Source organism: Stegostoma tigrinum, chromosome 8, assembly GCF_030684315.1.
Source record: "Stegostoma tigrinum isolate sSteTig4 chromosome 8, sSteTig4.hap1, whole genome shotgun sequence".
NCBI classification, from domain to species: domain Eukaryota; kingdom Metazoa; phylum Chordata; class Chondrichthyes; order Orectolobiformes; family Stegostomatidae; genus Stegostoma; species Stegostoma tigrinum.
The window spans coordinates 6443346-6462396 of NC_081361.1; the positions used below are offsets into that span (position 1 = coordinate 6443346).

Below are 19051 nucleotides of genomic sequence, written 5' to 3' on the forward strand. Positions count from 1 at the left end.
CAGACAGCGAGACACACACACACACACAGCGAGACACACACACAGACAGCGAGACACACACACACACAGCGAGACACACACACAGACAGCGAGACACACACACAGACACACACACAGACAGCGAGACACACACACAGACACACACACACAGACAGCGAGACACACACACACACACAGACAGCGAGACACACACACAGACACACACACACAGACAGCGAGACACACACACAGACACACACACACAGACAGCGAGACACACACACACACACAGCGAGACACACACACAGACAGCGAGACACACACACAGACACACACACACAGACAGCGAGACACACACACAGACACACAGACAGCGAGACACACACACAGACACACAGACAGCGAGACACACACACACACAGACAGCGAGACACACACACACACACAGACAGCGAGACACACACACACACACACAGACAGCGAGACACACACACACACACACACAGACAGCGAGACACACACACACACACACACAGAGCGAGACACACACACACAGACAGCGAGACACACACACACACACACACAGACAGCGAGACACACACACACACACACACAGCGAGACACACACACACAGACAGCGAGACACACACAGACAGCAAGACACACACACAGACACACACACACAGACAGCGAGACACACACACACACACACACACACACACACAGCGAGACACACACACAGACAGCGAGACACACACACACACACAGCGAGACACACACACAGACAGCGAGACACACACAGCGAGACACACACACACACACACAGACAGCGAGACACACACACACACACACACAGACAGCGAGACACACACACACAGACAGAGAGCGAGACACACACACACACACACACACACAGACAGCGAGACACACACACACACAGACAGCGAGACACACACACACACAGACAGCGAGACACACACACACACACACACACACACAGACAGCGAGACACACACACACACACACACAGACAGCGAGACACACACACACACAGACAGCGAGACACACACACACACAGACAGCGAGACACACACACACACAGACAGCGAGACACACACACACACACACAGCGAGACACACACACACAGACAGCGAGACACACACACACAGACAGCAAGACACACACACACAGACAGCGAGACACACACACACAGACAGCGAGACACACACACACACACGCAGACAGCGAGACACACGCACGCAGACAGCGAGACACACACACGCACGCAGACAGCGAGACACACACACACACACGCAGACAGCGAGACACACACACACAGACAGCGAGACACACACACACAGACAGCGAGACACACGCACGCAGACAGCGAGACACACACACGCACGCAGACAGCGAGACACACACACACACACACACACACGCAGACAGCGAGACACACACACACGCAGACAGCGAGACACACACACACGCACGCAGACAGCGAGACACACACACGCACGCAGACAGCGAGACACACACACGCACGCAGACAGCGAGGCACACACACGCACGCAGACAGCGAGACACACACACACACACACGCAGACAGCGAGACACACACACACACACACGCAGACAGCGAGACACACACACGCACGCAGACAGCGAGACACACACACGCACGCAGACAGCGAGACACACACACGCAGACAGCGACACACACACACACACGCAGACAGCGAGACACACACACACGCAGACAGCGAGACACACACACACGCAGACAGCGAGACACACACGCCGACAGCGAGACACACACGCCGACAGCGAGACACACACACACACACGCAGACAGCGAGACACACACACACACGCAGACAGCGAGGCACACACACGCAGACAGCGAGACACACACACACACGCAGACAGCGAGGCACACACACGCACACGCAGACAGCGAGACACACACACACACACACGCAGACAGCGAGACACACACACACACAGACGCAGACAGCGAGACACACACACGCACGCAGACAGCGAGACACACACACGCACGCAGACAGCGAGACACACACACGCAGACAGCGAGACACACACACACACGCAGACAGCGAGACACACACACACGCAGACAGCGAGACACACACACACGCAGACAGCGAGACACACACGCCGACAGCGAGACACACACACACACACATGCAGACAGCGAGACACACACACGCACGCAGACAGCGAGACACACACACGCAGACAGCGACACACACACACACACGCAGACAGCGAGACACACACACACGCAGACAGCGAGACACACACGCCGACAGCGAGACACACACACACACACATGCAGACAGCGAGACACACACACGCACGCAGACAGCGAGACACACACACGCACGCAGACAGCGAGACACACACACGCACACGCAGACAGCGAGACACACACACGCACACGCAGACAGCGAGACACACACACGCACGCAGACAGCGAGACACGCACACGCAGACAGCGAGACACACACACACGCAGACAGCGAGACACACACACACGCAGACAGCGAGACACACACACACGCAGACAGCGAGACACACACACACACGCAGACAGCGAGACACACGCAGACAGCGAGACACACGCAGACAGCGAGACACACACACACACGCAGACAGCGAGACACACACACACGCAGACAGCGAGACACACACACACACGCAGACAGCGAGACACACACACACACGCAGACAGCGAGACACACACACACACGCAGACAGCGAGACACACACACACACGCAGACAGCGAGACACACACACACACGCAGACAGCGAGACACACACACACACGCAGACAGCGAGACACACACACACACACGCAGACAGCGAGACACACACACACACGCAGACAGCGAGACACACACACACACGCAGACAGCGAGACACACACACACACGCAGACAGCGAGACACACACACGCACGCAGACAGCGAGACACACACACGCACGCAGACAGCGAGACACACACACGCACGCAGACAGCGAGACACACACGCACGCAGACAGCGAGACACACACACACATAGCGAGACATACACACACAGACAGACAGCGAGACACAAACACACACACACTCATACCCACAGACAGCGAGACAAACACACAGACAGCAAGACTCTCATACACACACAGACAGTGAGACACATACACACAGACAGACAGACAGCGAGAGAGAGACACACAGAGATAGAGAGAGAGAGAGAGATGGAGAGAGAGAGAGAGAGACATTATCAAGAAATCAACCTCAATAAAGGTCTGTGAAAAGCCTGATACACTCAATGGAGCCAGTTCAATTAGCACCAGAGACAGAGTTGGAGGGCGTTGATGCCAGGGCTACTTAGTGTCGAAGGGATGGAGCCGCGCCAGAGACTGTACATTGGCCAACAACAGGGGACACGTCTGGCCCTGAAAGTTGCTCAGTGCAGCATGAAGTAAACTGTTTAGCAGGGACCCAAGGAGTGAAAAAGATGATCTCCTCCAATTTCAGAATTCTCCATCATTCAAATATTTCATTATAAATTGGAGTCTGTTCACTCATGTTCTGCAAACTTGTGGTTATGACCACAAATCAGTACCTTGCACTGAGTCCTAAACTCAAAACTTCCAGTAGGTACACTCATTAAATATCCAAGACGGAAAAACTCGGGTTCATGATCAGAAAAACTATATTTGAACACGATTTAAATGTACTTTGCTGTCATTTCATTAATAGACAAGGATCATCACTAGAGTTTTGAAGAGTGAAGGGTGATTTGATTCAAGTTTATAAAGATGCCAAATGATCTTGACGAGATGAATATGTGGAAACGCTTCCTCTTATGGGTGAGTTCTGAACTGGGGGCACTTAAAAATTAGGGGTTGGCCTTTCAGCCCAGACACGAAGAGGTATTCTTTGTTTGGAGGGCTAACCAACTTTGTAATTCTCTTTCTCAAAATTGTGGAGACGAGATCGTTGATTTTTGTTTTAAAAAACATAAGTAGATAAATCATTAAATTAAAAACACTAAGTCCTGGAGAAACTCCATTGGTCTGGCAGCATATGAACAGAGCAAGCAAAATATACAGTCTACTCAAGTGTCCTTCAGAACCCAGATTGATTCTGCTGAGAATCTAACATTATCAGGGATTGATCGGAGCGTGGAATTAGGAGCACCAACAGCTCAGCCATGGTATTTCTGAATGGCACAGCAGGTTCAGAGGGTTGAGCGGCCTACTTCCATTGTCCAACTGGGTAGCAAAGAGCTTCAAAAATGCCCAAGCTGGTGTATCACAAGGACACATGAGCCTAGTGACTAATGGCGGGAGTGGGAACTTGTATTTGGTGGAGTATGTCATGTGGTGAAACTTTCAGGAACAAAAATCAACCAGAGCTGGAAAATTGGTGAAGAATTTCCCTATGTGTAACTAGATAGCGTCGTCAGGAATTAATCTGGCACGCGTGATTACAGATAGCAGTGATGACATTGGCTTCCAGTCAAATATTAAATGTATTTTAATTGCTAACCATAAACCATCTCACCAGCAGTGGTCATTGTTAGCTGTCTTACTCACAGATAATCTGCTCTTTTTGGGTTTCATCAGTGTTTGTGAAAGGATTTGGAGGTACAAAGATACAAAGAAACCTACAGCACAGGAACAGGCCCTTCGGCCCTCCAAGCCTGCGCCGATCAAGATCCTCTGTCTAACCTCATCTATTTTCTAACGGTCAGTGTCCATTTGCTCCCTGCCCATCCATGTAGCTATCCAAATATATCTTAAAAGACACTAACATGTCTGCGTCTACCACCTCCGCTGGCAACACGTTCCAGGCACCCACCAACCTCTGTGTAAAGAACTTTCCACGCATATCTCCCTTAAACTTTCCTCCTCTCACTTTGAACTCATGACCCCTAGTAATCGAGTCCCCTACTCTGGGGAAAAAGCTTCTTGTTATCCACCCTGTCTATACCCCTCATGATCTTGTAGACCTCAATCAGGTCCCCCCCTCAATCTCCGTCTTTCTAATGAAAATAATCCTAATCTACTCAACCTCTCTTCAAGGCTAGCACCCTCCATACCAGGCAACATCCTGGTGAACCTCCTCTGCACCCTCTCCAAAGCATCCACATCCTTTTGGTAATGTGGCAACCAGAACTGTACACAGTACTCCAAATGTGGCCGAACCAAAGTGGTGGGAGGGGGGGGGGGTGGTGGGAAGAGCACATAGTCCCTTTAAATGATGTGGTTTTTTTTCCCCAAGCCTAGAAAAACGTGCAGGCGCACTGACAGCTCCTGAAACTGAGCCATTGGATTAAAAGGCTGTGTAGTTAGCACACCAGGCAGCGATTTGTTACATTATTAAGGCATCCAGTTTGGAACTCAGCCAATTACAGGGGTGCTGCTTTAACACAAAAGTTGCATTCCAACACATTGTGCTATAGAAAATCACATCATGTAAATAATGAAGTCTATGGGAAAAGTGGGGTAAGAAGCACAAAGGCCCCTATTATAAGGCCACAATTATGTTTTCCAAAATCCTTCCTCACTTGTGTAGCTTCATTCTCATAGCTACAGTTATAATGACAGCTTATCAGACAGGTGATGCTGCAAAGAGGTAATACATCTACAAATCTGGCATTGTATTTGCAATGAAGTGACAGCTGGACTTTCAATAGAGTCCAACCACTGGAAATCCCAGCAACGGCCAGTACTGTATAATAGTGCGAACATGATCCAAAGCAGGTGAGCAGTGTAAAATTGTGCGAGATAGAGCTCACAGCCAGCAACCCTCCATGAAACTCCCCTAAAATTGACATGTCGGCAATTTTTAGTAAAATTCCCTTCTCCATTTAAATGCTGATCTGATGACATTCCATTGCCAGAAAGTCTCTTGGACAGATTTTTGGATAAGTGAAGCTGAGGAATCTGACCTTTCTTTCCTATGTAGCCCATTGGCATTGAAGTTAATTGTCGGATTAAATGCGTTATAAACCTCAATAACATTGTATTCAAAATAGTGCAAAGAGCAATCTGTACACTATGGAATCGTGTTACAGCCAACACAAGTTCGTGTTTTGCAAATACCGTTCCCATATTTGTCAATTACATATAGCCCATTCGCATTGCTGGAACAAGTTATAGGAGAATCCCTGTAATTTAAGCCAGGCACTTAGTGACTATAAACCAATTAAATTTAAATTTGAGGTTCTGACAACCTAGGACCAAGCCTAGTATAAGAAATTAATAGGTCATAGGTATAAAAGAAGAGGGCATTTGAAAACAGATGAGAGAGCAACGGCCATCTAATAGAGTTAACAATCCATCAGCTCTGTAGAGAAAAATCACTGCCTCTCACAGAAATCACTACACTGTCAGAGTACCCATCATCTAAATAAAGGTATAGCAACACTCTTAGATAATATTCCTAACACAAAAATTCGACAGAGAAAGGCATTCTGGACTAAGGATCAGCAGAGAGGGCACAAAGCATTTTGCAAGACATATCTTGGCTGTAATTGGGAGATTAAATTTAATTTTTTTAACTTTTTTTGGTTTATACAAGTGGGACTTATGTTTATCGGAATAGCATACCATTAGAATTTCGATTTTTTTTCCCCAGGAATAGTTAGGAGGAATTGTTCAATTCACCAGTAGTTCTGTTAATTTGTTCACTGTCAGATAAATAAATTGTTACTTGTTGATTTTAGAGAGTGAGCGAAAGGATTTCATTTCATTTAACCACTCCTTTGCAACAGTTTGGTTGGGGGTGCGGGAGTCGAGAGAGGCAGTTTATAGCATTTTCCACACTTCCATTAACAAACTATAAGGCAAGCTTCTCTGGGTGTTTCGGTTTTAGTTATCAGAGTGGGGGTTGACGTCTGCTTCATAACACGAATGTACACTGACTTCAAGAGCAGTTCAGAAGTTGGGTTCTGCAGAAAAGTGCACACTCCTCAGTAATACTTCCTCTTTTTTTCCTGATGTTGTGTTCAGCCTTTTCAAGGCACTTACCACTCAATTCCTGTGTGTGGCCACATGTGCATATTATTTTGAGAAGGACAACCTGTGCAGCAAAACCATAGAGGCCACTCACATCTGTCTAACTTATTGAGAACATCACTTCTATTCTTCCCAATTGTCCACCATCTACAAGGCACAAGTCAGGACAGGAGACTTGTGACCAGCAGTGTACAACAGGGATCAGTGCTGGATCCACTGCTTTCCATCATTTACATAATTAATTTGGATGGCAATACAGATGGCACAGTTAGTAAGTTGGCAGACAACACCAAAATTGGTGGTATAGTGGACAGTGAAGGTCATCTAAGACCACAACGAGATCTTGATCAGCTAAGCAAATGGGGTGAGGATTGGCAGATGGAATTTAACTTTGATAAATGCAAGGTGCTCTATTTCGGTAAGACAAACCAGGCCAGTACTTATACAGCTAATGGTGGGGCCCTGGAGAGTGTGGTCAAACAGCGAGACCAAGGGATGCAGGTGCACAGGGTGGTAAAGGTGGTGTTTGGCCGTTATTAGCTAGAGTATCAGAAACTGAAGATGAGGCATTGTGTTATGGCTGTGCAAGACATTGGTGCTGCCACTTTTAGAATATTGCATACAATTCTGGTCGTCCTGTTATAGGAAAGGTGAATAGCCAAAGTCTTTATCCCAGGGTGGGGAAGTGCAGAAATAAAAGACACGGGTTTAAGATGAGGGTGAAAAAATTTAAAAGGCACCTGAGGAGCAATATTTTCACACAAAGGGTGATGCGTGTATGGAATGAGCTGCAAGAGGAAGTGGAAGAGGTGGGAACAATTACAATATTTAGAAGACATTTGGGCAGCTACATAAATAGGAAAAGTTTAAAGGAATGTGCGCCAAATGAAGGCAAATGGGATTAGTTCCATTTATGATACCTGGTCAGCATAGATGAGCTGGATTGAAGGGTCTGTTTCCATGCTGTATGACGGTATGAGCGAGATAAACCATTTCCCACTTAGCCGGAGGAGTACAGCTCCAGAGCTAAATTACATCACCTCTCCTTCACTATTACTAGCTCAAAAACTGGGACTTCCTGCCCAACTAAATGCACTGCATTAGTTCAGAAATGGAGCTCACTGCCACTTGCTGTCCATAATTGGAGAACAGCAATAAACCCTGACCTTGACAGCAACATTAGTGTACTGTAAACGAGCATAAAGGTCTGGCCGGTTGTTTGGTTGGAGACAGTCCTTGGGAGATTGATCTGCTGAATGTGACCGTAACCAGCAGTGACGCCTGCTTATTTGTATAATTTGATCTATTCTGTGATTAATGGATCAAGACAAAAGGTATTGGAGCTTGTGAGGCAGGTGTCTTTCAGGAGAGGGCCTAGGTATAGTATGGCCTCTCTAATAGACAGATGTTAGTCAGGAGCTGCTGACTTACAGCCTTGCTATGTCATAATTGAGGGCATATCCTGATCTAACTTTGAGTGTACCGCTAAGGGAAAGCTGCACTGATACAGGTTTCAGACTGAAACACTAAACTGAGGCCCATGTTCAGATTCCCAACATCCCTCATTAAAGCATTAAAGAAAACATCTCAATCTCCTCCTCTCCAAGAAAATCAACTCCTGTTTGTCCCAAAAAAGAGAGAACTGCAGAGCCTGGAAATCAGAAACAGAAATTGTTGGAAAATTTTAACAGGTTTGGAAGCACCTGTCGAGAGAAAACAGAGTTAATGTTTCGGGTCCAGTGGCCCTTCTTCAGAAGGCAGTCTATCTCAATCTCTGTTACTGAAACTCTCCAGCCAAAGCAATGTCTTGGTAATTTTTCTCTGTACCCTCTTCAGTGCTATCACATCTTTCCTATAATATGGATTCTAGACCTGCACACAATACTCTAGCTGTGGCCTAACCAACATTTTACACAGTTCCCGCAGAACCTCCCTGCTCTTAAACTTTATGCCTGAAACCGAATGACAAGTATAGCATATGCACATTGTTATAGCACAAAGCACCTTGTTTATTCGATCTCTATCTCTGAGATGTTTGTAGTGTCATGCACTATAAAGACTGATGGAAATTATTGTTTTAAATTATAAGCTAAATACCTATTCACTTCTACTGCATCCTCCAAGGTACCCACACTCACTTGCGCTACTTAAAAAAAAAATTATATCCATAAAAGCTCATGCTGTTGGCTTTCATTTTTCTTGCCAATTTACTTTCAGAACTTATTTTCTCCCTCTTTATTAGCATTTTAGTCACCTCCAGCTGGTTCCCAAAAAAACTTCCAATCTTCTGACCTAATACCATTTTAATGTTGATTTGTATGCCTTAGTTCCTGATTTGATGCTTTCCTTGATCACCTTTATTCTCATTAAGTCCTTCTTTTTGACTAGAATAACTTTTTGTTGAGCATCATTAAATATCACTATAAATATCGCTGCTATTCATCCACTGACTTTCCCTGGAGTCTACTTTCCCAGCCAATTGAACAACTCTTTCTTCATATCTCTAATTGCCCTGATTTAATTTGAGGACGCTGGTTTGAGACCCAAGTTGCTCTTCCTCTAACTGAATTCGAATAATTATAAACATGGTAGAATTTATTTCCTACAGTATCATTAACTCTGAGACCTCTTGTTAATTCTACTTTATTTCACATCATTAGCAACACTCCTTTTTAAGCTATGCAGCAGCACCCCTTCAAGGGTCAGCAATGTATATGCCAATCCCATTCCTGGCATTCATTTTTGTTTTTAGAAGTACATGAGGGAGACAGTGGCATTATGGTAATGTCAATGAGAAAATAATCCAGAGGATCAAATCCCAATCATTGTGGCAACTAGTGCAATTCAAATTCAATTAATAAAAATCTGGAATTGAAAGCTAGTCTCAGTGATAGTTATCAATGATAACTATCATCAATTGTCAAAAACCCATTGGGTTCATTAAGGCCTTTCAGGGAAGGACATCTGCTCGCCTGGCCTATGTGACACCAGACTATCAGCTGCCCGCTGAAATGGCCATGCAAGCCTCACCAGTTCAAGGGCAATTAGGGATGGGCAACAAATATAAGAGACAGATGAGCCCTTTTGATGAGCTTTCATATGATTAGTAGATGTACCTGGACATTGACTAAGAAATGAACTGGGGCAGTGGTTTGTCAGAGGCACGTGGGGAATGATGTGGTTGGGTTTGGTGAGAGGATGAAGTGGAAGAGTGTCATGACAGTACTGGATAACTGGGATCGACAGATCATTAAGGGGTTGAAGTGGGAGTCGAGTGACGTGACATGACATGACAAATACTTGCCATGGAGTGAAATGTGGGGAGTGATATGACAGTCGCTAGTGGGGGAATGAAATGTTAGAGAGTGATGATTCCTAGCACGTCTTTTCTATAGGGATTACACAAACAGCTCGTAATTGGGCAAGCACTTCCACAGTTACAACATCAGAAACAGCAGATTCCGTACAGGAGCCATAGGGAACAATCACTGTCAAATGCTCCTTGGTGAAGTGTCAATGCTGCACCCTGACAGTGAGCACCCACCCCCAGCACTTCAGTAGGTGTAAAGTAGGAACTGAGAGGTCACTTACTTTTCAAGTTCGTCCTGAGAATGGGCGAAGGTGCAACTGGCTCCTCGCGGACAGCCTCCCCGCTGCCTCAGGTCCCGGCACATGCTTGTTTTGTATTTGCTGCTTTGAGCTGACTGCATTGTGGAAAAATAAAGAGAGAGCTTGACTTGGAAGTATACAGCCTGTAGTTCTCACAATTCTCTGTTCAGAGGACCTGACACTGCAAACAGCAGCCTTAGCACTTCCCTCGGTGGCTAAATTTCTCATACACTCTCACACAGACATAAATACAAAGTGCCTGGCTTGTTAAAGGGTTAGACAAAAACCAGATTCCCTCAAGAGGGTCCTGACTGCATCCATCCTGCCGGAAACGTTGTGTGGACACTTGCTTAAAGGGAGGACCTGGCTCAGCTGTCACACATCCCTATAGTACAATAGCAGACCAAAGACCATGGTGTAAAGAGCCCCACAAAAAGAATGGGAGAGGTACTTGGAGCCCAAGAACGGAATGCCAACCCTAGCTCAGTTCAACATCATCAAGGGAATGAATGAATGAATGAATAAAAACGCTGGGTCTGGAGTCACAAGTAGGCCAGACCAGGTAAGGACAGCAGTTTCCTTCCCTACAAGGGTAATAATGAAACAGATGGGTTGGAACAGTCGACAATGGTTTCATGGTCATCATTTGAGTCTTAATTCCAGACTTTATTTTATTGAATTCAAATTTCATCATCTGCCTTAGCAGGATTCAAACTCAGGTCCCCAGAATAGTAGCTGGGCCTTTAGATTAACAGTGATTATACCATTAAGCCATCACCTACCCCTGTCAACCAGTCATTAGACACTTCTTTTAAAAGAAAATTTACTCCACCAAAACTTCAAGGTTTCTATTAGATTTCCTCTTGGTCTTTTCTGCTTCAAGGCTGCTGCTCCATTCTATCAATATAGCCTCTCAAACTATAGGAACATTCGGGCACTGATTGTTAACATCGGCAGCAACAGTGTGGGATTGCTGCAAGCGCCATCATCTGAGCTCGCCCCCAAATCCTTCTTAGGCAAACATCACCAGTAGCTTGGGCCGACGTCCCAGGCAGTCCTGAGGGAATGTTGTTCTGTTGGATGAGATGTTAAACAGAGCTCCCTGTCTGCCCTCCCAGTTATATATTAACAATCACACGGTCGTATTCCAAACAAAGCAGGGGACCTGTCTCATGTGGCTTGGCCAATATTTATTCCTTAAATCAACACCACTGAAAGAAATTCATAAATGTGTGCACGTGCTATTTGATTTTCTATGATTTCCTATGATTTCCAACCTTATGACAATAAGTATATTGGATCTTTAGATCATCCCAATGACACGAAAAGAATTTCATGAACAGAATTCTCTCTTTATATACATAAGCACAACGTCATAATGCGGGTCCACACCTGGGATACCGTGAGCGGTTAGTCCTGACAGTCGTTGGAGGTGGTAAGGCAAAAGTTCACGAGATCAGCCTGAGAGAAGTGAATGAGAGGGGATCTCATTGAAACATGCAAGATTCCCGAGTGAGGGGGCTCGACATAGAAGTTCCTTCCTGTGCTAGCGGAAATCCAGAATACGGGCTAACAGCCTCTGGAATGGAGGGGGACAGACATGAGGCGCTTTTTCACATAGAGGGTTGTGAATCTTTAGATTTCCAGAGCACAGAGGTTGAGTCAGGGCAGAAAATTTTTGGAGAACCAAGGAATTTGGGGGGCGGGTGGGAAAATGAAGTTAAAGCTGATAATCAGCCATGATTGGAGTGAATGACAGAATAAGCCTGATGGGTTGTATGGTTTACTTTTCTCCAGTTACTTACTTTCTTAGGGTTTTCTTTGGCTCTGAAACAAATAACCAACCATGTGATGGCATTGCATAAAAGGGGTCTAATTATAGTTGTTATAGTAGGGAGCAGTGGGATGCAGTCTTCAGTCTTGTGGGCTCCTACTGAAGCACATAGTTCAATCTTGTGAGCTCCGCACCTCTGCTGTATCACTGCAAACAGTTACTGAATAAGGTGTGAAGGAGGCAAACAGTGAGTTGTGAAAGAACTGACACAGTCTGCACCATTTGAAGTTGGGAGTGAGGCAGGCTATTTGTGCACAGTAAGTTCTGGGAAACAGTGTGACAATGCTCAGTGAAGCTGAAGGATCAATACTCAGTCCTGAAGGTCAGTGTGTTTTCCCAATGAGTCACATAGAACATAGAACATAGAACAGTACAGCACAGAACAGGCCCTTCAGCCCACAATGTTGTGCCGACCATTGATCCTCATGTATGCACCCTCAAATTTCTGTAACCATATACATGTCCAGCAGTCTCTTAAATGACCCCAATCACCTTGCTTCCACAACTGCTGCTGGCAACGCATTCCATGCTCTCACAACTCTCTGCGTAAAGAACCTGCCTCTGACATCCCCTCTATACTTTCCACCAACCAGCTTAAAACTATGACCCCTCGTGCTAGCCATTTCTGCTCTGGGAAATAGTCTCTGGCTATCAACTCTATCTATGCCTCTCATTATCTTGTATACCTCAATTAGGTCCCCTCTCCTCCTCCTTTTCTCCAATGAAAAGAGACCGAGCTCAGTCAACCTCTCTTCATAAGATAAGCCCTCCAGTCCAGGCAGCATCCCGGTAAACCTCTTCTGAACCCTCTCCAAAGCATCCACATCTTTCCTATAATAGGGCGACCAGAACTGGACGCAGTATTCCAAGTGCGGTCTAACCAAAGTTTTATAGAGCTGCAACAAGATCTCACGACTCTTAAACTCAATCCCCCTGTTAATGAAAGCCTAAACACCATATGCTTTCTTAACAACCCTGTCCACTTGGGTGGCCATTTTAAGGGATCTATGTATCTGCACACCAAGATCCCTCTGTTCCTCCACGCTGCCAAGAATCCTATCCTTAATCCTGTACTCAGCTTTCAAATTCGACCTTCCAAAATGCATCACCTCGCATTTATCCAGGTTGAACTCCATCTGCCACCTCTCAGCCCATCTCTGCATCCTGTCAATGTCCCGCTGCAGCCTACAACAGCCGTCTACACTGTCAACGACACCTCCGACCTTTGTGTCGTCTGCAAACTTGCTGACCCATCCTTCAATTCCCTCGTCCAAGTCATTAATAAAAATTACAAACAGTAGAGGCCCAAGGACAGAGCCCTGTGGAACTCCACTCACCACTGACTTCCAGGCAGAATATTTTCCTTCTACTACCACTCGCTGTCTTCTGTTGGCCAGCCAATTCTGTATCCAAGCAGCTAAGTTCCCCTGTATCCCATTCCTCCTGACCTTCTGAATGAGCCTACCATGGGGAACCTTATCAAATGCCTTACTGAAGTCCATATACACCACATCCACAGCTCGATCCTCATCAACCTTTCTAGTCACATCCTCAAAAAACTCGATAAGGTTTGTAAGGCATGACCTACCCCTCACAAAGCCGTGTTGACTGTATTTGATCAAGCCATGCTCTTCCAGATGGTCATAAATCTTATCCCTCAGAATCCTTTCTAACACCTTGCAGACGACAGACGTGAGACTTACCGGTCTATAATTGCCGGGGATTTCCCTATTTCCTTTCTTGAAGAGAGAAATTACATTTGCCTCTCTCCAGTCCTCAGGTACGACTCCAGTGGAGAGCGAGGATGCAAAGATCTTCGCAAGTGGTGAAGCAATTGCATTTCTCGCTTCCCAAAGCAGCCGAGGACAAATCTGATCCGGGCCTGGCGACTTGTCAATCTTAATGTTTGACAAAATTTTCAGCACATCAGCTTCGTCTATCTCTATCCATTCCAGCATGCACACCTGCTCTTCAAAGGTTTCATTCACTACAAAGTTGGTTTCTTTCGTAAAGACAGAAGCAAAAAACTCATTTAGGGCTTCCCCTACCTCCTCAGGCTCCACACACAAGTTCCCTATGCTATCCCTGATCGGCCCTACTCTTTCTTTGACCATTCTCTGCACACGTGCAGAATATGGAGAATAATTCCAGTCCAGAAAATGGAGTCTTGTCAAATTGTAAAAACAGAAAAAGCTTTTAAGTATTCAGGTCAGCCAGCATTTGTGGAGAGCAAGAGAGCTAACATTTCAGTTTGATGTTCTGATGATAGGTCAATCAGCATCTGTGGTATTCAGATTTCTGACATTTTGTTGAGTTCAAACTCAACTGTTGGTCACAGCTTCCTTACCTGCTGCTGGTCAGTGCCTTTCTTGCTGTGGTTCTGTATAAAGTCCACCAGGCCATGCACTACTGTCTTTACCGCCACCAGGCCACATTCCAGCTGCTCCCATGTTGGAGGAGGGGCATCTACAGGAAAACAGAAGATCAGGAAATTATACAAATAGAATAACAGGTAGAATAACATTGCAGTTAGCAAACCGAACACACACTGAACTAAAGGTACGCCCAGAATCCTCACACTGACAGGGGACTGCCTAGCCCACTCTCCTGGAAATCAACACTTTGACAGGAACCTGTGCTGAAGGCTCGATTGTAGTTACAGTAGGTCATAATGAGGGCAAATGGGATTTTGGCATTTATTGTTAGAGGGATGGAGTTTCAAAACAAGGAAGTGTTGTTGCAATTATGGAAGGTATTGGGGTCACCATATCTGGAGCACTGTGTACAGCTCTGACCCTTGAAGGAGGGTGTGCAATAAATCCTCAGTATCTGCAAATTTTCCCAACTACACCAAAAAGTAAACAGCAACAAAATTCAACCTCCACAACAAAACTCACATATCCATGATTTCCAACTTATTTTTAACGTATTTTTGAACAAGCTCCACGCACAAATTTCATAATTCACAGGGTTCTCAAACAGAATCCTAATGGACACACAGGATTAACTATCATTGTACTCGAGGCAGTTCAGAGAAGGTGCACTATACTAGCTCCAGAGATGAAAGGTTTGCCTTGAGGAAAATTTGAAGCATTTAGGCCTATACTCTCTACAGTTTAGAAAAACGAGGGGAGACGTACAAGATACAGTCACAGTCGTACAGCACAGAAACAGATCCTTCGGTTCAAGTTGTCCATGCTAAACAGATATCCTAAATTAATCTAGTCCCATTTGCCAGCATGTAGCCCAACACCTTCTAAACCCTTCCTATTCATGTAGCCATCCAGATGCCTTTTAAATGGTGCCATTGAACCAACTTCCACCACTGCCTCTGGCAACTCATTCCATACACCCACCACCCTCTGTGTGAAAAAGTTGCCCCTTAGATCCCCATTACATCTTGTCCCTCTCACCTTCAACTTATGTCCTCTAGTAGTGGACTCCCCTACCCTGGGGAAAAGGCCTTGGGTATTTACTTTATCCATGCCCCTCATGATTTTATAAACTTCTGTAAGGTCACCCCTTAGCCTCTGATGCTCCAGGGAAAACAGCCCCAGCCTGTTCGGCCTCTCCCTACACTCAATCCCTCCAAACCCAGCAACATTCTTGTAAGTCTTTTCTGAACCCTTTCAGGTTTAATATACTTCCTTTAGCAGGTAACTGCTGAAGGGGAATGACAAAACAGATAGATGATGATCCCCTTTGTGGGCCAATCTAGAGCGAGAGGACATAGTTATAGGATAAGGGGTAGCAGATTTAAAAGAGGGGAGAAGGAATCACTTCTCTCAAAAGGGACGGGAATCTAGAATTCACTAGCCTTGAATGTGGAGAACACAAGCACACTCAGTAAACTGAAGGAGGAGATAGACAGACTTTTAATCTGTATTTGGTTCCAGGGTTATAGGGAATGGGCAGGAAAGTGGAAGGTGAGGCCGAGAGCAGATCAACCAACTTCATATTAAATGGCGGAGCAGTCTCAAGGAGACGAATTGCCTGCTTTTGCTACTAGCTCTTATGATACAGCTCCTTTCAGAGTGAAATATCCTCAAGGTATTTCATAGTGAATTGACTATCACACAAAAATGCAACAAGCCAAAAGATCATGTGGCTAAAACACCAAGTAGATTTTAAAGGAAGGTTGTGTGTGTACATGAAGGTAAAGGGAGAGGGAGAGTGAGAGTCTAAATACGGACTGAGAAAGGTACACCACATGAGCCAGCCATCCCTGTTAGTTGTCATCTGTGGCTCTTGGGAACTGAGGTGGCAGGGAGGGCACTGGATCACGGCCACATTTATGGCAGACTGTGATCGTGTTGTGATTTTCCTGTCGACTGACTTCCTTGCACAAGAAATTGAATTTTCATTGTAAAATTCTCTAGAAAATACTGAGATTTATAACTGGATACATGGGGTAGCTTCCTACTTCCAAAGCTCATAGAGACTGTCTCAGGCTGGCCATGTCTACTGCCCATATCCTAACTGGAACCAAGTTCTTTTCACTCATCATTTTTACACTTGCTGAGCTATACTGAAACTGAAGTACCAAACTGACTTTTGGCCCATTGAGTCTGTGGAGCTAAAATGATACACAACTAACTACACTAGCCCCACTTTCCTACACTAGGCCCACAGCCTTGAATGCTATGACACTTCAAGTGCTCATCTAAGTACGTTTTAGGAAGGTTGAGGTTTCTGCCTCAACTAGCCTCCCAGGCAGTGCATTCCTCTGAATGGAGGAGTTTTCCTTAAGACCCCTCCAAACCTCTTGCCTTTCACTTCAAAATGACACCCCCTTGTTACTGACCATCTGACTAAGGGAATAGCTGCTTTCTATGCACCTGTCCATGCCCCTCAATCTTTTACACTGCTAACAGGTTCCCCTGTCAACCTTCGCAGCTCTGAAGAAAGCAACTCGAGCTTATCCAGCCTCTCTTCACATCTGAGCTGCTCCATCCCAGGCACCATCCTGGGTGAATCTCCTTTGTAGCCCCCTTTAGTGTAATCACATCCTTCCTGTGTGACGGCCAGAACTGCACAAAGCCAAGGTCTTGTACAGCTCAAACATGACCTCCCTGCTCTTATAATCTATGCCTCAACTGGTAAAGGCAAGTCTCCCATATGTCTTCTGAAATACCCTAGTAACCTGCCACCTTCAGGGTTCTGTGAACAAACTGGTTACTTATTCCATTGTGCATCACCTCACATTTATCAGGGTTAATTCCCACCGGTCACCAAACTGTCCATTTGCACAATCTGCTTACATCTTCCTGTAACCTTCATCCTCAATGTCAAACATCCAGTCCATCTTTGTGCCATCTACAAATTTACTTATCCAGCAGTGCCTCAGTTTTAAAATACTCGACCTTGATCTGAAATTTTCAGTGCACTCAATAGACAACCATCACGACCCCAAACCTCTCAAGTCTCTTATAATCTTATCCAGCGTTCAGTTCTCTGGTACCTCAGCTTTTGTGCTAAATTTAGCCTCAAGCACCTCAATTTTAATGTGGCTACACCACTGGCAGCTATTTCTATGTGTTCAGCTGCCCAGGCTGCAAACTCTGGAATTCCCTCCACAAAACTCTCCACCTCACTACTTATTTCCTCTTTTGAAATGATCCATAAGACTCAGATTTGCAATCATCACCTACCTGATAACTGCCTTGTGAGTCAATGTCAATGTCAAAGTTTGTTAACATGGGATGCAGCTTAGGCATTTCCTTATTTTAAAGGCTCTACATCAATGTAAGTTGTTGTTGATGGCTATTTTTGATTCCCCAGTTTACCCGAAATCAGAGCTGGGACAACATGTGAGGGAACTAGTTTTTAAAGCCCATTCGAATGAACCACTGTTTCCAGTACCTGGACTGGGGTCGATGTTGGCCAGTAACTCGAGGTGCGGACGAAGGCGGTTTAGATTGGCAGGGTCTCCAGTTCGTTGAAGGGCAATTGTCAGCTCCTGAACACTCTGTGCGAAGGAGGCAGGTGTCTGCAACTGCGAGTGAGGAACAGACAGCAAAGAGCTATCATAAATGACGTTCATGAAATCCCCCACAGCTCCACATCACCCAGCTGACATCACAAGACATCAAGTGAGAAAAAGATGAAACAATCTGGGAGTAAACTGGCTCCATCAGCAGAGCACATACAGAGCACAGTTAAGGAGCACAGAGTACAGAATCAGACAGATGCCTGCTAGGCCTGTCTTTTGAAAGAATATGATCAACTCTCTATCAATATGCATCTTTCAGGGGTATGAGCTTAGCATAAAAAAGACCTGCAAACTAAGTAGAGTTAATTTATTGTTCACAATTTAATCCTGCTTTGGGGCCACTCTACATGGTGCAGTAGAGATAATAAAATGTGAGGCTGGATGAACACAGCAGGCCAAGCAGCATCTCAGGAGCACAAAAGCTGACGTTTCGGGCCTAGACCCTTCATCAGAGAGGTGTACACTACATGGTGTAGTGTTGGGTTTAAAAGAAATGATATCTCCAAACAAGATTATTAACTGTTGGAAACAAAAAAAAACTGCAGATGCTGAAAATCAAGATAGACAAAACAGGTGGCTGGAGGAATACAGCAACCC

General features: G+C 45.5%; 1 protein-coding gene across 2 annotated transcripts in view; it reads right to left on the bottom strand.

Annotated features, from left to right (window-relative positions):
• Positions 1-10606: 10606 nt before the first annotated feature.
• LOC125456288 (roquin-1) overlaps positions 10607-19051 on the bottom strand; it is an 85914-nt gene continuing 77469 nt past the window's right edge. For both annotated transcript variants that reach the window (XM_059648231.1, XM_059648230.1), the window contains exons 7-9: positions 18325-18457; positions 14810-14928; positions 10607-10723 (exon numbers count right to left, since the gene is read on the bottom strand). In XM_059648231.1, the coding sequence (XP_059504214.1) occupies positions 10607-10723; positions 14810-14928; positions 18325-18457 (369 nt within the window). The remainder of the gene's footprint in view (positions 10724-14809; positions 14929-18324; positions 18458-19051) is intronic.